The sequence below is a fragment of the Odontesthes bonariensis genome, chromosome 12, assembly GCF_027942865.1.
Source record: "Odontesthes bonariensis isolate fOdoBon6 chromosome 12, fOdoBon6.hap1, whole genome shotgun sequence".
NCBI classification, from domain to species: domain Eukaryota; kingdom Metazoa; phylum Chordata; class Actinopteri; order Atheriniformes; family Atherinopsidae; genus Odontesthes; species Odontesthes bonariensis.
In genome coordinates, this window is record NC_134517.1 from 447,903 (window position 1) to 474,208 (window position 26,306).

A 26,306-nucleotide genomic window follows, 5' to 3' on the forward strand; every position below is an offset into this window, starting at 1 on the left:
CATAGTAGTTCATGCTGGTACACCAACACATTCTAAGCCAGAAGAGTTTATTTGTGAAATGAGTAAAATAACTATTGTTTAGTTCTTGGATATGTGGTTTATTGTACGTTTTATAGAGTTCGTGCAGATCAAGGGGGAGAAAATGTTGGAGTGGCACGCCTGATGCTTACTGTACGTGGCCCAGACAGTGGCAGCTTTATAGCAGGCAAAAGCGTGCACAACCAACGGTAAGCTAGAGCACTCATAAATTGTCTCTAAAACAATCTTTACCGAGATTTTCAAACTTTTATAGCGTCATTCACATTGTCAGCTGAATTCTAAATAATGACAACATTGTAGTTAAATAAAAAATAAAATAAAGGATTTCAATTGGGTATGAATACGTTCTATAGGCACTGTAAGTGACTTCTGAAGGTAATTGATTGCACTGGATTTTATTTAGGGGTTTCAGAGTAAAGGGGGCCGAATTCTTTTGAGCGTCACACTTTTCAACCATGTATAATTTTCATGCCACTTCTCAATTTTGTGCTACTTTGTGTTGGTCTATCACACAAAAGCTCAATAAAATGCATCCAAGTTTGTGGTTGTAAGGTGACAAAATGTAAAAAAAAAGTTCAAAGTGTATGAATACTTTTTCAAGCCACTGTAAGTATTCCAATGCTGCATTTCTGCAATTTAATGATTTTTCAATTTAAATATGAATCAACATCACCCTTAATTGTTAGGTTTATCTATTTGATCAGAACAAGGAAATCAGCAGATTATTCTGTACTTCAGTTCCTATCTTTTATGCTATCTTTTTATTCCGTTTTTTGTGTACTTTTTTACAATATAGAATAGAGAGGTTGTGGCGTGATCTTTGGATGGGGGTCACCAGCGTCTTCTACCAAATCTTGCATACTCTGGAGGAGGAGGGCCTGTTGGACCTCAGCAGCATTATTCACTTGTTCTGTTGCCACTACATCTAATGACGTAGCGGGGAGTGTGCTTCGGCTGCGTTTTCCGCACCTGAAACTAGTTCCCAAACCGACATGAGCAAAACAAGCCTTCCGTGTAGATTTACACAGTCATTTGCACTCGATGTGAAAGTACAACACTCACACAGTAATTAGAAGGTAAATCAAGTAAATTAATTCACGTTGGGCGAAATATTTCGATTGGCGACGCTGGCGACGCTGGCATGTATGTATTACGCGCAACCAAGCAGTGGTCAGTGCTGTGAGATTCGGACAATGCCTGGGTCGCCAGGAAAACGCTCCCACACACTTATTTATGTATCGGGAATGCGGGGATACACTTAATTTGGCCTGGGGGTGGCATATCCCTTTAAGTCAATTTCTTTACTAATTTAACTGTGAATGTTTCAATGGGCTTTAACATAATAAAGGTATAAGCTTTTTTAAAGATGCACTGGCCTGCATAAAAAAACAGGTGATAGTTGATTTAGCCTGGGTTGCCATCAGAGTTGTCCTTCCAAAACTTTCTTCCTCAACAACAAGGACATGGTTTATGAGAATTAACAGATCTTAACCACAAGCAAAGGAACAGCAAAACATGTGGTACTCTAATTAAACACTGAATTGCACAATAACCAAGACTGTTGATACACACTTAAGAAAAAAAACACAAAAAGTGTGGATCTGTTCACACTAGACCAAAGCCACTCTCCACGGACATCAGACATGCCAGCATGTCTTTCTTTAGAGCTGAGTAAGTGGAATAGTGGTTTGGTAGGCACAGCCGCTCGTAACAGGTGGATGAGCGGGGTAAGTGATTCAGTCCTGTAGACTGCACTACTTCCAGTTTGAGCCTGTGGCATGGCATTTCCCAACCCGTCCAGAACCTCATGAGCTGCCGTAAATCCTCTGAGGATGCTACAGATAGAACAATTAAATATATCACATTAGTGTATTTGGAATAACATTTCCACTTCAGAATACTTGAATGTTTTTCCTAAATACCTTCTTCAACAAAGGTTCTGAAAAACCCTGCTATAAGAGTCAGCGTCTCTGTCCCGGTATCTTCATCGCTGTCCTCACTGTCATGATTTTGTCTTGCTTGTAGCCACTGAATCCAATGTAGTACCATCTAGGGGAAAGTACAAGAAGTCTACATATTCAATACCTAACACTGAAACCACTGAAAAACACTGATAGCCCACCTGGCTGATTTTAGACTTTTGTCTGTTGACTCACCTGAGAGGTGAGTTCAACATCTGACTCTCTGGGAAACAACAGGGGCACCACATCAGGCCTACAGGTAATGAGATGCCAAATTCCAGTCTCCTTCAATCCCTTCCTCAGCTGCTTTATTTGTGCATTAACTCGACCAAGGACCTGTGCAGTAAAAAAAATCCAATTACTTTGTTTTTTTTGGTTTTGCATTTCTAAATCTATCTGTCAGAAGAACAGTAAAATAATGTAATGATATCCTAAACGTCAGCCATAAAAGAGTTAGTCACATGTTCTCATGTTTTGGTAAAATGACAGCCTGTACACATGCTTGCCCATTGTAGATAAAACAGATAATATTTGGTGTGTTTGTATACAAACAGAATAAATACTAAATAAAATATTACAGTGTGGGAGAGTAACTGTTGGAACAGTAGCAGTCTGTTTGTCTCCTTTGTAGGAAATGGGTAAGACGACTCCAAACATAAGTTGGTCACTCTTGAGGCCTCATCTTCAGTCCATTCTTCTTTCAGTAGCTATTAGTAACAAGAGATTGTCATTATTTAATACATTACAATTCATAATTAAATGTATTGTAATCTTCACTGATTAACAGAATGTAAATATTCATATTTAATGAATTTAACATTATACGTTCATGAATTGATCTGATTCATCAATTACCTGTCAAAATCAGTAAAAGGCAGGAAACGTTACAAAAGGCTAAATCTTCATATATGCTGAATCAAGTAATATAGAAGGCCTGCTATACTAACCAGACGAATGGTCTCTCTGTGGTCTAAGTCAGAGCAGTCTTCTAGGCTGAGGTTCGACGTCGCTGTTTCTTTAGTCCCTCCTGTCAAAGCATTTACTACTGCAAGGCTGAGCCCGGACAGGGTAGGACCATTATTAATGATTGAGTGGCCTATCATCCTACCAGCCATGAGAAAAAGTTCACACTCAACCAGCACTGCTGACGTGTTGGGGACAAGGTGGTCGATTTCTCCTTCAAACATCACAGTTTCTGCTGCATTCCCTGAATAATTACAAGCATTTTACATAATAATAATAATAATACATTTTATTTGTAGAGCACTTACACTGAATGAACAGTCTCAAAGTGCTACATTAAAAATATGAACATGGAGAGCGAGCGTCTCCAGAGAAAAAAAAAATAATAATAAAATGGCCTAATCGAAGGCTTTTTTAAAAAGGTAGGTTTTTAGGCCTTTTTTAAAAGTGTCCAGGGTCAGTGGAGCTCTCAGGTGGTCAGGGAGAGCATTCCAAAGACAGGGAGCGGCGTGGCAAAAGGCTCTGTCTCCCATGGTTTGGAGCTTGGTCCTTGGGATCTGGAGGAGGTTTGCCTGACCGGAGCGGAGGTGTCGTGGAGAGGGTAGAGGGGTGAGTAGCTCCTTCAGGTAGGTTGGGGCAGTACCATGGAGGCACTGGGTCAGTAACGAAATCTTGTATGTGATCCTGAGGGAAACAGGAAGCCAGTGGAGGGATTTGAGGACTGGTGTGATGTGCTCGAATTTTCTTGTCCTTGTGAGGATCCGGGCAGCACAGTTTTGGATGTATTGGAGCTTCTGAATGTTTTTATTTGGGACCCCGATGAGAAGGGCATCTGGGAGAGAGAGTGATGGGCGGAGTTTTGCAATGTTTCTAAGGTGGTAAAAAGAGTTTTTGCAAAGCTGTTTGATGTGGAGGTCGTAGGTCAAGTGAGGGTCCATTATTACTCCGAGGTTGGTGACTGATGAGGAAAGGTGGATGTTGTGGCCGGCGAAGGTGATACTGGTAATGGAGGATGACCGGGTCTGATGTGGGGTGCCAACGAGAATTGCTTCAGTTTTTGAACTGTTTAGCTGCAGAAAGTTTTCCTTCATCCACGCCTTTATCTCCTCCAGGCAGATGGTGAGTGTGGACGAGGGCAGAGTTTCAGAGGATACTGGGTTGATTTTAAAATAAAGTTGGGTGTCATCAGCATAGCAATGGAAAGATATTCCATGCCGGCTGATGACACGGCCAAGGGGAAGCATGTATATAGTGAAAAGGGTGGGGCCAAGGACTGACCCTTGGGGGACACCACAGGAGACAGGGAGAGTGTCAGACTTGGCTTCTCCCAGGGAGACGTATTCAGTTCTGTTGGTGAGATAGGAGGTGAACCAGTTTAGAGTTGAGTCAGAGAGTCCGATGGTGGAGTGTAGGCGGTGAAGGAGGATGTGGTGGTCAACCGTATCAAAGGCTGCAGTGAGGTCAAGGAGAATGAGCAGGGATGGTGAGCCAGCATCAGCTGACATCAGTAAGTCATTAGTGACCCTGGCCAGAGCAGTTTCAGTGCTGTGGCCAGGGCGGAAACCAGACTGAAATTTTTCAAACATGTTGTTTGGTTTGAGATGGTCATGAAGTTGGGCAGCAACTACCTTTTCCAACACTTTTGAGAGGAATGGAAGGTTTGAAATTGGTCTGTAGTTGGCAAGCACTTCCGGGTCGAGGCTGGGTTTTTTAAGGAGTGGTTTTATGACGGCAACCTTCAGGGCAGATGGGATGTGGCCAGATTGAAGGGAGCAGTTTATGATTTTAGTAACCATGGGGCTAATGGCAGAGGTGTGAGTTTTAATCAAGGCTGAGGGAAAAGGATCCAAGGCACAGGTAGAGAGTTTCATCTTCCTCATGATTTCCTCAACCTCACACTGTGTGATGCTCACGAAGCAGCCGAGAGGCTGGACCATCCCAAGCTGAGGGCTGTCAGTAGGGGTTGGGGGGGCAGAGGGGGTGGAGAGGATGGAACGGATGTTATTTACCTTTGTGGGGTCCTGTCTTGAAGAAGGAGATGAATTTATTGCACTGCTCCTGTGTGGTGTCCAGTTTCGGGGGGATATGAGATTTGAGAAGGTTATGAACAGTGGAGAAAAGTCTTTTGGAGTTTCCAGGGTTATTATTGATGAGTCTTGAGTAGAAGTGAGACCGTGCATCGCCGAGGGATTTTGAGTAGGCCTTCTGATGTTCCCGATAGGCTAATTTGTGCACTGTGAGGTCTGAAGCTTTGATACGCCGTTCGAGGACACGTCCTGCTCTCTTCATTGCCCGCAGCTCGCTGGTGTACCAGGGGGCTGAGTGGGGGAAGGTGACTGTTCTAGTTTTGACAGGGGCATGGAGATCCAGGAGGCTGCTCAGTGATGCGTTGTAGAAATTTACAGAGTCAGTGGCTGTTTGGAAATGAACAGAAGAGAGTTGCTGTAGGTCAAAGGTTAGGGAGTCTGGGTCGATATTTTTTAAGTTCCTGAAGCTGATCTGGCGTTTGGGTTTGTCAGCGGGAAACAATATTGGAAGCTCCATTGAGATGGCCTTGTGGTCAGACACGCCCAGATTGGACACCAAAAGGTTGCTTATGAGAGTGGAGTTGGTGATGACTAGGTCCAGAGTGTGCCCCCTGATGTGTGTTGGGACAACAACATGTTGTGTCAGGGTGAGGCAGTCAAGGAGATGCAAAAACTCAGCAGCAAGGTGGCAGGAGGGAGTGTCGACATGGATGTTAAAGTCACCAAGTATTATAATATTAGCTGAGGTTGTGCAGAGTGTAGTGAGAAGGTCATCAACACATTTGTTTCAGTACACTGCATATCTTACTTGTTAGACCATAACATTTTATTGACTTACAATACACGAATACCTGAAAACAGAAACAGTAATAACTGAAGTTCATGGCAAAATGTTATATAAAAAAATACAAACCCAAATTAAGTTTAAATCCATGTTTTAATTTGGTGATGGCAGATGACAGGATATGTCTTGTAACTCCAGAACCAATTGCAGCATCCCCTATAAGATTATAAAATGGTATAAAACGTTTATTGTGCAAATCACCTGGAATTATTTTCTTTGTACAGTTGTGTCTTTCAGTATTCTGGTTTGAAAAAGAAAAAAAAACAAAAACACAAAAAGTGTTTTGTGATCTTCACAGTAAACACCAACACTGGAGTTCATAGAAAGCTGTGATATAAAATGCATTGTTCAGTTCAAGAAGTTAAATCTATAATGTTATATTTAAATTAATACCTTGAATGCGACAACGAAAAGGTGCTGCCCATCTGCTCTTTTGATGACTTTCTTTGTAAAAAGAAATCAGGGAACTATCCCGCTCTTCATCATTATGCCTGGAATCCAATATCAGTAACAGAGATGGCTGGCTTTCTCCTTGTTGCTTCAGTTGCTCAAGAAACAGGTGAACAGCTTCCTTTTGGTCTTGAACTGATTTCCATACTTAAGCAACATAAAAACAAGTTTATTAGTCTTAAACTTTTGTCTTTTTTACTATATGTCAATTCTTCTGTTTCAAGGCCCAGTAATTTGTTTTTGCAAAAGCTGGCCTGCAATAAAAGCATTTTTTTATACTGACAGACCTAATAAAAAAATATAGGAGACAGAATTTAGACATAATTGGACTGCAATATACCAGTACACTTTTAAGCCTTTGACAAAAGGTGTATTTAAAATTCTTTAAATATAGCTATTTTCTGTGTTCAGAACAAAAGCAAGTAATGTGTTTTTGATGCAAAAAACCTGTCTACAGTTAAACTGGACACATTTCTCATTAACAACTTCTTTTCAGTCAACTACTACGATGACAGCATGTTTTATGTGATTTTAACACATTATTTTTTATCTACCCTATGTTGCTGTATACAGTAACACTGAAAATCACAATACTTACAATCTACTCCTTGACCTGTAAGAGCTTCTGACGGAGAAGAAGGTGAAGGAGCTGCAGATGATGGTCCTGGTTGTTCCGTGTTGACAGTGAAATAACTTGAAACATAAAAATAAGGCACTGTTCAAAAAGCATTGAAGAGTACAATATTAAGCAAAACATTCTTAGATGTTCCTCCTGTTATCTGTGGTTTTAATGTTCTTTTATTAAAGTTAGGCTTCTTTAGTGTATCTGCTGCACAATTACTAGCACTAAAAAAGTACTACAATGTAGTGCTGGATTATCAGCGTATCATAAGATAAGCTCGGAAAATAAATCCATGCCATGGAGAAAAAACAACTCTTTTCTGATTGGCTGTTCAATAATTCTGTAGAACAATGCACCTTCATTGCTGTTATCCCTTTTATACCTAAGCAAATACTTGAACACAATAATATTACCTTTCTGCACAAACACTGCCATGGTAAAGGAGTATTGATATAGGGAACTCCTTCTGGCATATAGGACATATCTGTGCAGAAACAGAAACAATATAAAAAGACACACAAGGGACATTGACAATGAAAACACATTCAAATAAACACCATGAATAATTAAAAAATATTACCTCATTTGTAAGCTCTGTTTCTGTGGAATTTCCCTCCAGCTCTTCTGAGGTCTCATGCACGTCACTGTCCTCCACAATAACATCAGTCTGATCCTTTAACAAATTATGTTCATAGTGTTAAAATGTTCACCTTCAACTGCAGTAAATGCCTGCGTTAATAATGAAAACAGATTTATGCCACGCACCCCACAACAGGCTACAAAAAAAACTAAAGTACACTCCTAAATACTCCAACTTTAGATAAACAGGTTGGTCTACATTTTTTTTAGATGTGTGAATTTTTCCCCCTTAATGAAACTGTAAGAAACAGTTGGGAAAAAAGTAAGAAATTAAGTCAATAACAAAACTTAACTAACATTTGTTGTTTGCTGACATTCTTCGGCATGTAGAGCCAGCATTTGCAGTGGCATGGTGCTTTTACAGGTAATGCAAGGAACCTGTGGCATTTTTGCAAATTCTGCTGCATCATATGGAAGAGGCTCAGTGTCCATCTCCTCTTGTAGGGGCGCCAAAAACAAAACATTCTTGCCACTGTTTGAAACAGACCGGAGCTGCCGACCAGAATAGCCTTCTGTGTCCATAGGAATTATTGAAAGCTTCCTTTGGCCACTTCCTCCTAGAATATAAGACATATTGATAACACCGCCAAGGACAGTAACTTGACAATTGAAAATGCTGCAGCAACAGTTCTGATGAGAACTAACAGCAGATATCATATTTCTCCAGTTTTAGCTTCTCTTCATTGGCTCCCTGTTAAATTCAGAATAGAATTTAAGATTCTTCTCCTTACATATAAAGCTCTTAATGACCGAGCTCCATCATATCTTAAAGATCTCATTGTAAGATATTTTCCTAACAGAGCACTTCGTTCCCAAACTGCAGGTTTACTTGAGGTTCCCAGAGTTTCTAAAAGTAGAATGGGAGGCAGAGCCTTCAGTTATCAGGCCCCTCTATTGTGGAATAAGCTGCCAGTAAATGTCCGGGAAACAGACACCCTTTCCACTTTTAAGATCAGGCTTAAAACTTTCCTTTTTGATAAAGCTTATAGTTAGGGATGGCTCAGGTGATCCTGAAACATCCCATAGTTAAGCTGCTATAGGCCTAGACTGCTGGGGGGCCTCATCTGTCACACCTTTCCTCACTTTACTCTCTTTATGTATATGTGACATTATTATGGTCATTAACTCGTGTTTCCCTGTTCCAACAGATATCCTTTGAATGGTGTTACAGTGTTTGTTGTCCCCTCTTTTCTGTCTTCTCAAACCCCAGCTGGTCGAGGCGGATGGCCACCCTTCCTGGTTCTGCTTCTGCCAGAGGTTTCTTCCTGTTCAAAGGGAGTCGTTTCTCTCCACAGTCGCCTCAGGCACGCTCAGGCCGGGAGATTGGACCGAAAAACAAAAAGTTTTCAGTGCAATCTGTTGGTTTTCTTAGCTAGGAAATTGTTTTTGAATTGGCTCTATATGAACGAATTGGATTATTTTATGAATTATGATTATTATTAATTAATTGAATTCCAATTGGCTTGAATTGGACTTACTATCTAAGTGCCTTGAGATGACATTTGTTGTATTTGGCGCTATATAAATAAAAATGAATTGAATTGAATTGAAACCAGTTTTACATCTTTTAAGAAAATATTTTTTACCTGTTGCTTTGTAGAACATCCACCTTCCTTGAAGTGGGCGAAGTTTGAGGAACTCCTCCTCCAACAGTGTAACAATCTAACAACACATACAAAAATAAAGGCTCAATAATCTAATGTGGTGTTCAAAAATATACAATCAGATCAGAATCCAAAGTGGAAATACCTTCTTCAAGAATAGCAAATGAAATCTTATCATAATGATGATTACATTACCTCTTTATGACTGAATTCTTCTGGAACTGAAACCACCCTTTTCCCTAAACCTGCACAGGCAAGTTCTAGTTCTTTTGAAGCCTTAGGTGTCACAGAAGAAGGGGATGGCAGGACATATACTGTGAGGTCTGTATGCTTGGATGAAATGGTCCGGGAAGAGGTACAAAACCGGCCTTTACCCTTTTTTGCTTCTGTTTTTGACTTAAACATATTAGGAAATTGTCTAAAACAAAGACAAGAGAGTACGTCATTGAACTTGATTGGTGTTGTTGGGTACAGTAAATAATCTGGAAAACCATACTGTATATTGTTTGCAAATTTGGTCTTACCTCTTTAAAGCCTGGTTGATTCCAGAAGTAGAACTAGTGATGTTAGTGGTAGGCACGGTGGTATTAGCTGAGAGACATGGAGGCCTGACTGGTGTAGTTACGGAGGTGTTACGGTTGGACGAAAGCTCTCTTGAAAGGGCTGTAACTAGGGCCTGAGCCATAGTCTCCACCATATTCTGAAATGTACATTACACTGTTAAAAAGTTTTATATGTATAGCTATAATACAAATATAACTGGAAAATGTTTGTACAACTGATTTAATTAGAGCCACCTACATTCAACTTCTTGGAACACCATCATCTTAAAATAATATTTTGAGCATAGACTGGCTTAACTTTAGTTACTAACATCAGACCTAACTAGCTAGCATATCTAACTAATTAATAATAATGCATTATTAATAAACAATATTATACAAATTCGTAATTGTGTGTGTGTCTTTTTTGCAATAATAATAATAACACATGAATGTACAGTACAAGTTTAGGACACATCCACAGAACTAACGCTAAAACACTAGTGTGTTCATTCACACAAAGTAAGTCTTCACTGTGATGACTAGCTAGCTAAACGATGGGGTTAGCTAACAATTAGGCTCACTGAAATATTATACAATTTTCACGGTAAAATCTGTGGTTTATTGCACAACTTTAATGACCACAGATCCTTATATTTTTACTCACTGTAGACGAATTTCCATGTGAGGATGACGCCGGTTGACCCGCCATGCCGCTCTCCTGGAGCGATGCCTGGTTCTATACAAGACCGCAACCCCGCGTCACTCAAACGGCCACGCCCCCTTGCCGGTGAAAACAAAGGGGTGTGTTCTATAGGCGCCAAAACGAAAACCAAAATGCCGAAGAGTTGCTGTGTTGTTTATTGTTCGTCGAACAACTTTAAAGAACCCAAACTCAGATTTTCTCTGCTGCCCTCAAGACAGCGGGACAGCAAACGGAGAGATTTATGGCTTCAGGCCATACGACGAATGGACCGAAATGGCAAGCCGTGGGACCCGGCGAGTCCATGGCCCTCATTTATCAAGCCGTCGTAGAAAGCATCGTAGATCTGAGCGGAGAACTCGTCGTACGCAGAGGCTCAAGTGAGATTTACAGAATATGCGTACCACACCAATCCCATCGTAAGACCGAGCGGCTGTTGATAAATCCGGTGGCTGAAATCCATCGTAATGATCCTAACCACGCCTTCTACAAAAGGGGGTTGAGAGGCCGCACCTCTAGAGTTTGCGACATGGATAGACGAAAGGCGGCAAAGAAACACTGCCAACAGCGTTGACAGCTGGAACGGCTGTCAACGCTGTTGGCGATGTAAATCGCAGACCGGACGAGTTATGTATTTTCCCCTACTGTGATGGTCAATAAAATGTGATAAACTCCAGATTAAATGAAATCTTTCTCCAGTAAGATCAGGAAGAAGTGGTCCGATATGAAATTGGCCAAAAAAGAAGGTCGCAGCTCTCCGACGCAGCATGTCACAAACGGGGGGGGGTCCAGGTTTGGATTTGAGTGCCTTGGAGGAGAGGGTGGCTGGCGTGATCGGAGCCACGTCGTCATCAGGCGTGCCAGGGAAACTTGACACTGATGGGCCCATGCTAGAGCTCGAGAATGGTAAGAATGACTGCACACCCAAGACGTTTAAATAAAACAGTTGCTTTAATTTTCAACACAAATGAGGTTCCTAATCAAACTAATATTTTTCATTCACAGATGAATCCGAAGTGGCATCCGGGCAACCTGACCCGCGCGACGAATACGCGTTCAACATCCGAAGCCTCTGCCTCTGCCTCTGCCTCTGCCCCCCGGTCTGCAGCGTCACACCGGCCAGCCGTGTTAACCACAGAGGTCCTAGAAAGACAAACAGAGATCGTGAAGTGGATGATGGCTTTAACACACACCATGCAATCTATCGACAGTACACTGAAAGACATAAATGAAACACTGAAGTCACAGAATAAATGCTGAAAGAAATCGTTGTTCTCCTTTCTTTTTTCCTTGAATAACAGAATGCTTACCAAAAGTCAGAATCGCTGAATAAGTTCCTCTCTCCTCCTGAGCGCTCTTGGCTGTGCAGGCAGGTGGTAGGGATCTCTGGGTACGGGGTCCTCTGGATGTACATCTGGAAATGGCACTCCATTTTTTTGGGCAATGTTATGGAGATCCCCGCATGAAATAATAATATTGCATACCTTTTCGGGCGGATAGGGTTCCCCCCGCAGCCGAGAGACAGATCCAGCTTTAGGAGCCCTATACACCTCTCCACAGTGGCACGCGTGCGCGAATGCGCAGTGTTAAAGCGCCTCTCCTGTTCGGTGTGAGGGTGCACGGTTGAATAATGAGCCATCACTCTTCCAATTACGGAGTTGTACTTGTTTAATTTATTTAATTTGCGTTTATGTTTATATTTATGTTGAAGTCAAATAAAACATGGGCCTTCTTTAAAGTGATAAGTCTGTAATTTTAACCTAGGGATTTGTTGCGACTCCTGAGCACGCACTAGTGACGCTGCTGTTTATGTATGCTATTGCAGTCACCGCAAGTCAAAATGGAAAAGTGCGTACACGGCCTCAGACCTGTCGTGGCGATTTCATCTTTCCTGCGCTCACGATGGATTTGATAAATGCCAACCTTTGCGCAGAAAAGAACGTACACACGACCTACGCATGTTTTTTGTCTTACGCAAGTTTGATAAATGAGGGCCCATATGTTTACGTGTGTGGTAAACACTTCATCACAGGTACGTTAAATCATGATGCTAAATTTAGCTAATGTCAGTCGTCAAAGTTATTATTTAATGTTAAAGAGTAAAAGTAGTGATGCTGAACTGAAATGACACTAGCTAACAACAGAGTAAGTTATTGATTAACGTTATCGAAAACCTTTTTTATGTAATCAAATACATTCATGTCACGATATAGTAAATGTAAATGGACTGTACTTGTATAGCGCCTTTAATACAACATTATGGAATGATTATTGATTGAATTAAGCTCCAAGTAATTATCACAAACTATTCTGTGTGTACAGTACATTATTGTTGTATTCTTAATACACAAATAACATGACATACATATTTGATGAGAGAATTTAACCAAAGCTGTCTTAAATTCTTTTCACCCATAACTGACAAGTATTTTTCTGGCCTCAGGATACCATGTGAATGACTGCCAGCATCCGGACTATGTCCCAACTATCTTTCCGCAGCGGCGGCAGGCGGAGGGCACGGTAAAGTTAAGGCGTTACAATAATGCCAGGAAGCGAGAGGTTGGTGCTCATCATCAGGTTCTGCCACCCAAATGTGCACAAACAAGGCTGCCTACTGCACCCCCTGAGGTTTCTTCTTGTGACGATCAACTGGCAGAGCCCACTGAAGGCTTTTCACCTGCTCCTCCTGAAGCCTCTTCCATTGAGCCCCCCGGGGATTGCTCACCAGGTGACAGGCCTCTGTCCCGCAGCGAACAGGTTGCCGTTGCCATAGAGGTTGCCAATCTCAGAAGAGAGAGAGACCAGGCAAGGACGGAAAGAGATGAGGCAAGAAGCAAGCTGCAGAACTGGACAAAAGAGCGCTTGTCTGCACATGCTGTTCGGGGTAACGACCGTCTATGCTGTGCTTTGACTGGGCTCAGTTGGACGGTGTTCAATTGTCTCCACCGTTACCTTGCTCAGTTCAGTAAGTCACCCAAGGTTTCTGGGTTCTCAACAGAGGACCAGCTTTTCCTTTGTTTGCTGAAGCTACGGCAAAACCCATCCAATGCTTTGCTGAGCCACGTACTGGACCGACCAGAACCCACCATCCGCTACATGTTCCGACGTTGGCTGAATATTCTGTATGCCAAAATCACCTTCCTCATCCACTGGCCTGACAGGGAGTGCATCAGAGAAACAATACCCCCAGTGATGATGGTCAACTTTCCCCGTCTCACAGCAATTATTGATTGCTTTGAAATTCGAATTGAATATCCAAAGGGCCTCAAAGCTAGGTAAAGGTCACAAAAATGTGGAAGTTATGACTACTTAGCCAGGCAGCTTTTAATACAGTTTCTGCACAGATCTTGAATATAAACTGAACATTAACTATTTTAATCATATTGAACACCTGACTAAATATCCAAAACAATTCTAGTTCCATTTTAAACCCTGTTTTATTGTGTTTTTGTTTACCCCCACAGAGCTAAATCATACTCCAGCTATAAGAAGTGGACTACAGTGAAATACCTTATTGCATGTAGTCCTGCAGGCAGCATCACCTTTTTGTCTCAGGCCTGGGGGGGCAGAGCATCAGATGTAAAGATAACAAGGGAATGTGGCTTCATTTCACCCTGCTATCACCATCGTGGGGACCAGGTAATTCAATCCTCTACACCTTGCATTTATGCTAGTACATATATAATCTAAGATGATATAAGTTAAGGTACTCCTTCATGAGTTCCACAATGGGGAAATTTCAGATCTATATGTAAACAATCTATAATGTAACAGCTTTTGTATCGTATTGTTTTGTATTTTTGTAGTCATTATGGACAAGTACTGTAAATGTGTTTCACCACAAACATTAAAATGTATTACAATGTATGTACATCTAATGTATTACTTGTTTCAGATTTTGGCTGATCGGGGCTTTACCCTGAAGGATGACTTTTCTGTGCTCGGTGTCAGTCTCATAACCCCAGCCTTCACTCGTGGCAAGAAACAGCTCACAGGCAAAGACAATGAAGAATCCAGAATCAAGTCAAAAGTTCGGATTCATGTTGGCAAGTACATTTATTTTCCACAGATTAGCAAACTATTCCATACATCAATCTGATTGCACTTAATATTTCATTGAAACTCATAAATTAATATCCAACAATGCAGCTCAAAGAATAACAATGAATAGGTATTGAGAAGCTGTTCCAGTTAACAACCAATAACACACTGGAATTGAAATTCCTATCATAGATCTCAGTACTTGAATATAAGTAACACAAGACATGTAAAATAACAGTATTAACTTTCATGCTAAAAAACACTCTAAAACCTCTTTGTGTTATTTTACAGAACGGGTGATAGGTGTGCTGAAACGGAGATTCCGCATACTGGATGGGCCACTCCCTCGCTGCTTTGTCAAGACCCTGTGGGATGAGGTGAAGGAAAGGGATGTGGTTACCATTGATAAGATAGTACATGTCTGTGCTGCCTTAGTCAACATGTCAGGTAGCGTTGTGTTCAATAAAAACAGAGAGGGGGATGTGTAGGTCAAGTCAGTCTTGTCTTGACTCAAGTCAATCTTGAGTCAAGTCTTTACTCTCATGTGAAGGTCAGTCAAGTCTTGCTCTCTTCGGTGTTTACGTGACTTTCCCTTTCCCAAATCTACGTTACTGTACTGCGCTTCACCCTGAACTGACAGTGGAGGTGTCCTGTAAATGTAGATAAACTGTGTTACAAATCTTCTTGCCATAAACCTAATTTCTATTTATATTTTACATTTTCATTCTTACACAATATTGAATCTAATTTGATGTTTAAGAAAGTATAGGACCCTGAATACATGAATTTTCTATATAACTGTAAAGTAGTGTTTAGAACATTGTTCATCTGTAATGGAGTGTTTTCTATATTTTGTGTTTTACCTGAAACTCCTGTTCTGAAGCGGTGTCTGTGGACTCCTGATATCACAAATAAATTATTTGTTATTAATTGGAATTGTGTTTCTCTATATTACAGTGGTATATATTTATTACATACTACATGACTATTATTAATGAGGCATTGGATGCACCTTCGCAAACTGAAAAAAGCTAGACATGAGGCACTGTCCCTTTCCTTTTTTCAAGTTTGTGAGTGCTACCCTCTATCCTTAGATGCGATTTAAAAAAAAATGACAATACTGCATTCTCTGAGCAAAATGTAGGCATACCTGATGCTCCAGCTCTGATGGGACTCCTGCCAGCTTGGGGTACACATGTCTGGCCCAGAAACGGCTGATGGTGTCAAGGGCCCGAGAGATGAAACCCTCATCTCTTTTCACTCGGAAAATCACTGTTTGCCTTGGGGTCCAGGTGATGAAATCAGCATATTCTGTTTTGCAGACATACATCTCCATCTGTACCTGAAGAAAAAGTTCAGCACAGCCTCCTTTCACTATCACTACACAATTTCTAAAACATAAATTACATTTCTTGTGAGGTGTTACTTAGCTACCTACAGTCTTACCTGGGTGTAGTATTTGTGGGTTGTCCTCAGTGATGATAATGTCTCAAGATGACCTGTCTTGTCTGCTGGCCAGTTAGCAGGTGAGACATGTTCAGACCACCTCCAGGGGCACTTTGCTTCAATGACACCATTCCCACAGCAGGCGCAAGAGATGTAGGCATCACAGCTTACACCAATGTACGGCTTGTCCTTACAAACTCGGAAGCCTGCCTGTTTAATCTTGAGTCTCTGGTGAGGTTTATATATTTCATTTGATACTGTGATGGAAGTGTGTGATATACCTGTGGTTGTTAGGCCTAGGACAAATTTGTAGGTGTCAATAGCATCCTTTTCATGATTCCTGCCCCAAATGATCGGATCTGCATTCAGTTTGTCTTTTGGGGATCCTTTCTTCATTATTTCTCTCAGCAGGGCTTTGGAGGGATTCTCAAGAGAGGTGTGGAGCACCTTGTGTGCAGATGAACCTGTCACTCTCCCCACTCTTTCCTCATGCCACCTTGCACATGCTGCCTGCTCTCTCGTTTTTTGCTCTATTGCCAACACTTGGTCATCAGAGAATTCTGACAGATTTTGAAACCATGACTTTGGCTTAAAGGGCTCTGCAAAATTTTTAAAAGTACTTAGACCAATTGGCATTTTCTCAGTGGCAGACAACATTTCTAGGAACTGCTGTTGCTGGTCATGGTTTGCCTTCTGAATGGCCCTCTCCTTTCTCCTCACTGCTTGCTTGCATTTAGTCTTCTCTGTGTAGAACTGAATTTCCTTCACTGAGGCAGCCTCAACCTTTTTAGTGCATGCCTTATTCCAGGTACAGGCAATGCTTGTTGGTGTCACACTGGTGTAGCCAAGGCGAACAAATTTCTCCACCTTAAAAAGTAGAGCTGCTACATGAGAGCAACTTTCTCCCAGTCTAGATTAAAATAGAAGGGAATACAGTTTTTTGTCATCAATTAGGAAGATAATTTCTTCTCTTGTGATAGAATTATGTGTGTGTCAGTGTAATGATACTATTAATGTATTAATGCAATCGGTTTACCCTGCCATGCAATTGCAGTGTGCACATGCAATTTCCCCAGTCATCTTTACTGCAACCCAAGGGTGGTACGGCTTGTCAGTCACCCTCCATGATGGCTTGACCTTTGTTTTCAAAATTATTGTCTGAACACAGGGTCTGTGGTGTAGCACCTCATCCACCCAGCCATCATCATTAAATTTCTGAGCATCCAGGGACCTCCAATTCTTCATCAGGGTTGCTGTGTAAATCCCTAAAGAAGGGTGGATCAGTAGTGTTAAATTTGCTTTCTTCAGTAATGTGTTCAGTGGACATAAATTATGCATTTATCTTTCTTTTCTTTTTTGTTATTGTAAATTTTCATTTAAAAATAGTTGTCATAAGCCTACATTAGCCTACCTGGTGATTCAATGAGGTAGGAGTATATGTCTGGGTATGTCACCTCTGGCCATTGGGTGGGGTCGTTTACCCACTTCTCCTCCGGTAAGCTGTATGGACATACATCCCCTAGATCGTTAATTTTTTCTATATAACGTCGCCGATCATCGCTCGACAACGTCGTAATATAGCTAACGTTAGCCATTGCAGGAGGTTTTCAGGCTGGTTATCGTTAGATAGCGAGATGAAGACAGACTATGGCGGGATTTGTATTTACCGCCAGTCAAAGCCGGCACTTTGTTTTCACCGGAATGGGGGCGTGGCCTAATTTGCTACTGTCATCTATAGCTCTGGTTGCTGGCAGCAGGGCTGAGCACCGCCATCCACAACCACAGTGAAACTTAGCAACAGCGGCCCCTAGCGGCAGCTCGTTCGCTTGCTTGGCACATTTGTGAATGGTGCTGCATTTGTGTGTGGATCAGGTGCAAAAAGGCGAAAGGAAAGTCTCAAAATCCAAAAAAACACGAGAGAAACTGAACAAAAATACGGCACAGAAAACAGGCTTGTGACTTATCCACAAATGCAGATGCACCAATTTATAAATACATTCTAATTTTGTAACTTTGATTTTACAAATATATGCAACAAAATTTGAAACAAATGCGTTCACTTTCACATCCAAATCATGATGTATATATAAAAACCAAAATGAGTATTAATGAGTTTAACAGTATTTGTATAAAACGCAGACTGTGAGACACAAAATGAAATATATTTATTTGTAAATAATGAAACGTATTTGTGATGTATGTGGAACTGGTGGATAGTCATTTACACATTTGTCAGCGGTTTTGAGACTAATCTCTCTCCATACGAGCTCGCCTGAAGACGAGGGCCGGGTGAGGAGGCGCCGAAAGCGGTGTGAGAGAAGACTGAAGAGGGGCAAGAGAGCCGGTGTCCGTGCTAGGCTGATGGCTAATGCTAGCCGACCGGTCTCCCGTCCATCCTGCTCTCTAACGTCCGCTCACTTGAAAATAAACTGGACTACATCAAACTACAACGGACTACTCAACGGGACACTAGGGACTGCTGTGTGTATGTTTTCACAGAAACATGGCTCAGCGACCACGTCCCGGAGGCGGCCATTCAGCTAGACGGACTAGCCTCGCATCGAGCCGACAGAGACCCGCTGTGCGGTAAGACACGAGGAGTGGGACTGTGTGTTTACATCAACACGGACTGGTGCAACAACTCTGTCCTAGTCTCCAAGTCCTGTTCATCGCTGGTGGAATACGCGGTCGTGAGATGCAGACCATTCTACTTACCGAGAGAGATCTCCTCCCTGCACATTGTAGCTGTGTACATTCATCCCAGCGCTAACGCTAAGGAAGCGCTAACCGCACTGTACGGGGCCATCAGTGATCTCCAAAACAAACATCCAGAAGGACTGCTTTTTGTCGCCGGAGACTTCAATCAGGCAAATCTAAAAACAGTGCTTCCAAAATTCTACCAACATGTGGATTTTGCAACGAGAGGCGCGAACACGCTGGATCTTGTTTACACCACCATACTCGGTGCATATCGTGCCGAGCCCCGCCCCCATCTGGGATATTCTGACCACATCTCCGTCAAGCTGATCCCAGCATACAGACCGCTGGTCAGACGCTCCGGACCAGTCAACAAGCAGGTAAAGACCTGGCCGGAAGGAGCCATCTCTACCCTCCAGGACTGTTTTGAGTGCACTGACTGGCAAATGTTTAGGGAAGCAGCAACCACCAACGGCTCCACTGACCTAGAGGAGTACACGGCTTCAGTCACTGGTTTCATCAGTAAGTGCACTGATGATGTCACGGTCATCAAATCCATCACCACGCGCTCTAACCAGAAGCCATGGATGACTGCTGAGGTGCGTGCACTGCTGAGAGCCAGAGACACAGCATTCAGAACAGGAGAAAAGGAGACCCTGAGCAGAGCGCGGGCAACACTGGCCCAGGCTATCAGGGATGCAAAGCGAGCGCATGCCCAGAAAATCCACGGCCACTTCAGAGACAGTGGAGACACACGGCAGCTGTGGCAGGGAATCCAAGCCATCACTATCTTCAGGACAACAAGACCGGCCTGCGACAGTGATGCCTCCCTGCCCGATGCGCTGAACGTGTTCTACAGTCGTTTTTATGCAGAGAATGACGTGGTGGCAAGGAAGAACACCCCCCCTCCTGGCGAACACGTGCTATGCCTGACCACAGCTGAAGTGAGAAAGACTCTGCAAAGAGTCAACCCACGTAAGGCTGCTGGCCCAGACAACATTCCCGGGAGTGTGCTCAGGGGATGTGCAGACCAACTGGCAGATGTCTTCACGGACATCTTCAACATCTCCCTGAGCAGTGCCATCGTCCCATCGTGCTTCAAAACCACCACCATCGTCCCTGTGCCCAAGAAGTCGCCTGTGTCATGCCTCAATGACCACCGCCCCATCGCACTCACCCCTACCATCATGAAGTGCTTTGAGAGGTGGATCCTGAAGCACATCAAGAACCATCAGCCTCCCACCCTAGACCCCCTGCAGTTCGCGTACCGAGCCAACCGCTCCACCGACGACGCCATCAACACCACCCTCCACCTAGCACTCACCCACCTGGACAAAAAAGACACTTACGTCAGAATGCTGTTCACAGACTTCAGTTCAGCATTCAACACTATCATCCCACAGCACCTGACTAGGAAGCTGAGCTTGCTTGGCCTGAACACTACCCTCTGCAACTGGATCCTGGACTTTCTTACGGTGAGACCCCAGTCAGTCCGGATCGGAAACAACACCTCCAGCACCACCACACTGAGCACAGGGGCACCTCAAGGCTGCGTGCTCAGTCCACTGCTGTTCACACTCCTAACCCACGACTGCACAGCACTACATGACTCGAACCACATAATCAAGTTCGCTGACGATACGACCGTGGTGGGTCTCATCGAAAAGAACGACGAGTCATCATACAGGGAGGAGGTGGAAAAGCTGATCACCTGGTGCAAAGCCAACAACCTGTCTCTGAATGTGGACAAAACTAAAGAGATGGTTGTTGACTTCCGCAGAGCACAGAGGGACCACGAGCCTCTGCACATCGAAGACTCCCCGGTGGAGATTGTGGAGAACACCAAATTCCTTGGTGTCCATCTGGCGGAGAACTTCACCTGGTCCCTCAACACCGGCTCCACCATGAAGAAGGCTCAGCAATTCAATTCAATTCATTTTTATTTATATAGCGCCAAATACAACAAATGTCATCTCAAGGCACTTAGATAGTAAGTCCAATTCAAGCCAATTGGAATTCAATTAATTAATAATAATCATAATTCATAAAATAATCCAATTCATTCATATAGAATTGGAAGGGGGGGGGGGGGGGGGGGCGCGGAGGGCCGCGGCGGTGGCGGCACTGTAACACCATTCAAAGGATATCTGTTGGAACAGGGAAACACGAGTTAATGACCAAAATAATATCACATATACATAAAGAGAGTAAAGTGAGGAAAAGTGTGACAGATGAGGCCCCCCAGCAGTCTAGGCCTATAGCAGCTTAACTATGGGATGTTTCAGGATTACCTGAGCCATCCCTATTCAAGGTAAACACAAGAAACTTGTGCTAACGAAAAAATAAATAATAAAATAAAGGAGCAGACTCAGTGAGTAATTCCCTATACTCCCTATATAGATCTGCTCCTCACACCACAACAACCATCTTTTTACAGCCACAAGCTACCTCAGCCTCTCACCAACTGCACACCAGTCACAGCGGGGTGGGGATGCAAACCCTGGTTCGGGTAGGGGGAGAAATAAAAGAGGTAAGTAAGATAAGCGGGGTGGGGATTCAAACCCTGGTTCGGGTAGGGGGTAATGAAAGTATAGAAGGTGCCAGAGGTGGAGGCAGGACAAGACACACTAGCAGATACAGCAGACAAACTCACCTAAACAGTCCTATATTCACTAAAAATACCAGCAAAAACAAAGCCATACAACTCACTCTCACCAACTGCACACCAGTCACAGCGGGGTGGGGATGCAAACCCTGGTTCGGGTAGGGGGAGAAATAAAAGAGGTAAGATAAGCGGGAATGGGATTCAAACCCTGGTTTGGGTAGGGGGTAATGAAAGTATAGAGGGTGCCAGAGGTGGAGGCAGAACAAGACACACTAGCAGATACACTATCAGATTCAACAGACCTAACAATAAGCTTTATCAAAAAGGAAAGTTTTAAGCCTGGTCTTAAAAGTGGAAAGGGTGTCTGCTTCCCGGACATTTACTGGCAGCTTATTCCACAAGAGAGGGGCCTGATAACTGAAGGCTCTGCCTCCCATTCTACTTTTAGAAACTCTGGGAACCTCAAGTAAACCTGCAGTTTGGGAACGAAGTGCTCTGTTAGGAAAATATCTTACAATGAGATCTTTAAGATATGATGGAGCTCGGTCATTAAGAGCTTTATATGTAAGGAGAAGAATCTTAAATTCTATTCTGAATTTAACAGGGAGCCAATGAAGAGAAGCTAAAACTGGAGAAATATGATCTCTCCTGTTAGTTCTCATCAAAACTCTGGCTGCAGCATTTTGGATCAACTGAAGGCTTTTCAGAGAATATGTGGGACAGCCCAATAATAAAGAATTACAGTAGTCCAATCTTGAAGTAACAAATGCATGAATTAGTTTTTCTGCATCACTCTGAGACAAGATGTTCCTGATTTTAACAATATTACGAAGGTGAAAGAAGGCAGTCCTAGAAACCTGTTTTATATGCGAGTCAAATGATAAGTTCTGGTCAAAAATAACTCCAAGGTTCCTCACTGTAGAACTAGAAGCCAAGGAAATACCATCTAGAGTAACTATATAGCTAGACAATTTCTCCCTGAAGCGCTCAGGTCCAAAGATAACGACTTCAGTTTTGTCTGAATTTAGAAGCAGACAGTTCTGAGTCATCCAGGTCTTTATGTCTTTAAGACATGCTTGTAGTCTGACCAACCTATTGGGTTCATCTGGTTTTATAGATAAGTACAGCTGAGTATCATCAGCATAGCAATGGAAATTTATGCCATGCTGTCTAATAATGTTACCTAATGGAAGCATGTATAAAGTAAAAAGAATCGGTCCAAGCACAGAACCCTGGGGAACTCCATGACTTACTCTGGTGTGTGAGGAAGATTCTTCATTTACAAGAACAAACTGAAATCTATCAGATAAATATGACTTAAACCAGCCTAAAGCAGTTCCTTTAATCCCAATAACATGTTCAAGTCTCTGTAATAAGATACTGTGATCGACCGTATCAAATGCAGCCCTGAGATCCAACAGGACAAGCACAGACACAAGTCCGCTATCAGAGGCTAAGAGGAGATCATTGGTAACTTTCAGCAGTGCAGTTTCTGTGCTATGATGCACTCTGAATCCTGACTGAAACTCTTCAAACAGATTATTTCTGTGTAAGTGATCACAAAGCTGAGCTGCAACTATTTTTCCAAGAACTTTAGACATAAAAGGGAGATTGGATATAGGTCTATAATGAGCCAACACTTCTGAATCAAGAGTAGGTTTTTTAAGTAAAGGTTTAATTACAGCAACCTTAAAAGGCTGAGGTACATATCCTGTCAACAAAGACAGATTGATCAAATCCAATATGGAAGTGTCAATTAATGGGAAAACCTCCTTGAACAGTCTGGTTGGGATTGGGTCTAAAACACAAGTTGATGGTTTAGAAGAGACTATTGCTGTTGTTAGTTCAGAGAGATCAACTGGGCAGAAGCCGTCTAAATATAAATCAGGTTCTAAAGATACTTCTAAAGCTGCTGTACTTGATGATACATCACTGACTAATAGTGGGAAGGACTCCATCAATCTTCTCTCTGATAGAAACAATTTTATTAATAAAGAAGCTCATGAAATCATCACTGCTGAGAGTTAAAGGAATACCTGGCTCAGCAGAGCTCGGACTCTTAGTCAGACTGGCTACAGTGCTGAAAAGAAACCTGGGATTATTCTTATTCTCTTCTATCAATGATGAATAATAAGCAGTTCTAGCTTTACGAAGGGCTTTCTTATCCGTTATTAAACTATCTTTCCAGACTAACTGAGACTCTTCTAAATTAGAGGAACGCCACTGTCTCTCCAGCTTTCTTGCAGTCTGCTTTAAAGCACGCAGCTGTGAATTATACCAAGGAGCCAGCCTCTTCTGACTGATTACCTTCCTTTTCAGAGGGGCAACATTGTCCAGTGCTGTACGCATTGAAACTATAGTGCTGTCAACAAGAGAGTCAAGTGTTGCTGGAGTAAAGTTTAGGTAGTCGTCCTCTGTCATATCTGCACATGGCAGTGAAGAAAAGGATGATGGAATTAATTCTTTAAATCTGGTTACAGCATCCTCTGATAGACACCTTCTATACGTAAATTTCTTCTCAGAAACTGTATAGTCAAGTAATGTAAACTCAAAGGTTATCAGAAAATGGTCAGATAAGACAGAGTTATGAGGGAACACTGTTAACTGTTCACTCTCAATGCCATAAGTCAGCACAAGATCAAGGGTGTGATTAAGGCAGTGAGTCGGTCTGTGAACACTCTGAGAAAATCCAATAGAGTCCAATATAGAATTAAAGTTCATATTCAGGCTGTCATTTTCAACATCTACATGAATATTAAAGTCACCCACTACAATGACTTTATCTGTACTCAGCACTAACTGGGATAAAAACTCTGAGAATTCAGACAGAAACTCAGAATAAGGGCCAGGTGGACGATACACAACAACAAACACAAGAGGTTTCTGGGATTTCCACTTTGCGTGGGAAAAACTGAGAATCACAGATTCAAAAGAGCTCAAACTAATCTTGGGTCTGGGACTGATGAGTAACCCTGATCTGAAGATAGCTGCCACTCCTCCTCCTCTGCCTGTGGTTCCAGGAACGTGAACATTTAAACAGTCACAGGGAGTTGCTTCATTAATGCTAACATGATGCTAACATGATCCTCCTGCTGCAGCCAGTCAGCAGCGTCTCCACTTCCTGAGAAGGCTGAAGAGAGCCCACCTCCCTCCGTCTCAGACATCTACACCACACGCTGCATCCGCAAGGCAACCAGGATTCTTAAAGACCCCACCCACCCCTCACATAGACTTTTCTCACCCCTCCCATCTGGCAGAAGGTACCGCAGCATACGGTCTGTCACCACCAGACTACAAAACAGCTTCTTCCCCCAGGCCATACGACTCCTCAACGCTCAGAGACTGATCTGATCACCTCTGTTGTATACTGTCCTGAGCCACTTTTTGGTACTTGTCTGATGCACTACTGCACCTCATGTAAATACTTATACAGTCACTTTACACTTTTACACTTTACAAACATTTTTTTTTGCACCACACTTGCAGTTACTTGTAGCATTTTAGTATTGTCTTTGTTGTCCCAGCTGTTCTTTGTTGTTGTTGCTGTTTGTTTGCACTGAAAACTTCTCGAGAAACGTTATTTCATTGCACTGTGTACTGTGTATATGGCTGGAATGACAATAAACCCTCTTGAATCTTGAATATATATATATAAAAAAAAAAAAAAAAAAAACAAAGGGTAAGGGAAGGCTGTAGACCCAGATGGAGTCTGTCCAAGGCTTCTGAGGGACTGTGCTGGTCAACTATAGCAGTCCCTCTTCAGAGGCTCTTCAATATGAGCATTCAGATGGAAAAAGTCCCAGTACTGTGGAAAACTTCTTGTCTCATATCGGTGCCCAAATTAGGGCAACCGGTGGAGCTGAATGACTACAGACCGGTGGCTCTGACATCTCATATCATGAAGACCTTGGAGAGACTTCTTGTTCGTCGCATGAGATTGCAGGTTGCTGAGGCTCTTGACCCCCTCCAGTTTGCCTACCAGAAACACATAGGAGTGGAAGACGTGATTCTGTACATGTTGCATCGGGCATATGCTTATCTGGATGTGCCTGGTTCATATGTGAGAGTCATGTTCTTTGACTTCTTCAGTGCCTTCAACACCATACGGCCTCCCATACTGAAAGACAAGCTGCTCGGTATGGGTGTGGCCCCCTCCCTGACATCATGGATTATAGACTATTTGTCTGCCAGACCACAGTATGTCAGGATGGGGAAATGTGTTTCTGGAACACTGGAATGCAGTACTGGGGCTCCGCAGGGTACTGTTTTGGCTCCTTTTCTTTTCACCCTGTACACATCAGACTTCAGGTACAACTCAGAGTCCTGCCACATTCAGAAGTATTCTGATGATACGGCTGTTGTGGCATGTGTGCATGGTGGACAGGAGAAGGAGTACAGGGACCTTGTGGAGGCCTTTACTGACTGGACCAAAAAGAACTGCTCAGGTCGTTCAATGTCTGCAGTGACATGATGCGCATGTTTTATCACACTGTCACTGAGATCCTACTCAGGGTTGGATTAAGTTGATTAAACGTTTGAAACCATAACCAAGTAGTTTGTAGATGTAAAATAGTGACTGAGGGCAACAATTAAATCTCAAAGTAAAGATGGTAGAAATGCACTGGACAGACAGTCCAGCCTGGCAGTGAACCTCTACCATCAAATTCCTCTGATCTCCAGATATTTTTCACTGGTTAATGTGAGGCAACAGTTGTTGTTTTTGTGACATGTGACACTGTGTTACTGGGTGGAGTTACTATTAAAATGGGAAACACATAAATAGTTTCTGTGGACATGAATCCATAGATTCAGTTTTCAGAACTATTTCCTTTCCTTTGAGAGTAAGAGGGTTCAGAGGAGCCAGCACCCCTTGACGGTGCACAAATGAACCCTTTTCTTCACATTTTTTCATCCATTCATGCTCTGTTCATGTGTTCACTGCCTCTGTGCAGCTGAAGATGGTGCTCATCAAGTGTTGTGACATCTCCAACGAGGTGCGGCCCCTGGAGGTGGCTGAGCCCTGGGTGGACTGTCTGCTGGAGGAATACTTCACACAGGTGGGTCAGGAACTGTAGTCTCGTGCTGTAGCTTGTTCTGCTTCAGTTGAACAATGAATAAGATTT

General features: G+C 42.7%; 2 protein-coding genes across 9 annotated transcripts in view; both read left to right on the top strand.

Annotated features, from left to right (window-relative positions):
* The window catches only part of pde9aa (phosphodiesterase 9aa), a 108,128-nt gene that overhangs the window by 72,357 nt on the left and 9,465 nt on the right, over window positions 1-26,306 (top strand). For 5 of the 7 annotated variants that reach the window (XM_075478866.1, XM_075478867.1, XM_075478868.1 and 2 more), the window contains one exon: window positions 26,136-26,240. In XM_075478866.1, coding sequence (XP_075334981.1) covers window positions 26,136-26,240 — 105 coding nt within the window. Of the gene's footprint in view, window positions 1-116; window positions 757-26,135; window positions 26,241-26,306 lie in introns of those variants that run through there. The other 2 variants (XR_012772525.1, XR_012772526.1) reach the window with 1 other exon arrangement.
* LOC142396304 (uncharacterized) lies at window positions 8,760-16,648 on the top strand. 2 transcript variants are annotated; one of them, XM_075478865.1, is made up of 5 exons: window positions 8,760-11,300; window positions 11,400-13,669; window positions 13,859-14,033; window positions 14,290-14,440; window positions 14,727-16,648. In XM_075478865.1, exons 2-5 carry the CDS (start codon window positions 13,491-13,493, stop codon window positions 14,921-14,923), a joined length of 702 nt encoding a protein of 233 aa, XP_075334980.1. In that variant the 5' UTR covers window positions 8,760-11,300; window positions 11,400-13,490; the 3' UTR covers window positions 14,924-16,648. The 2 variants fall into 2 exon arrangements, with proteins under 2 accessions (XP_075334980.1, XP_075334977.1); XM_075478862.1 differs by having other exon boundaries at window positions 8,760-13,669.

What these genes read in the sequence shown, in the direction of transcription:
- LOC142396304 (XM_075478862.1), top strand. Translation starts at nt 13,491, where the DNA reads ATGTTCCGACGTTGGCTGAATATTCTGTATGCCAAAATCACCTTCCTC. An exon ending in ATCACCATCGTGGGGACCAG is followed by an intron (nt 14,034 to 14,289) that starts GTAATTCAATCC and finishes TACTTGTTTCAG; the next exon opens with ATTTTGGCTGATCGGGGCTT. An exon ending in AAAAGTTCGGATTCATGTTG is followed by an intron (nt 14,441 to 14,726) that starts GCAAGTACATTT and finishes GTTATTTTACAG; the next exon opens with AACGGGTGATAGGTGTGCTG.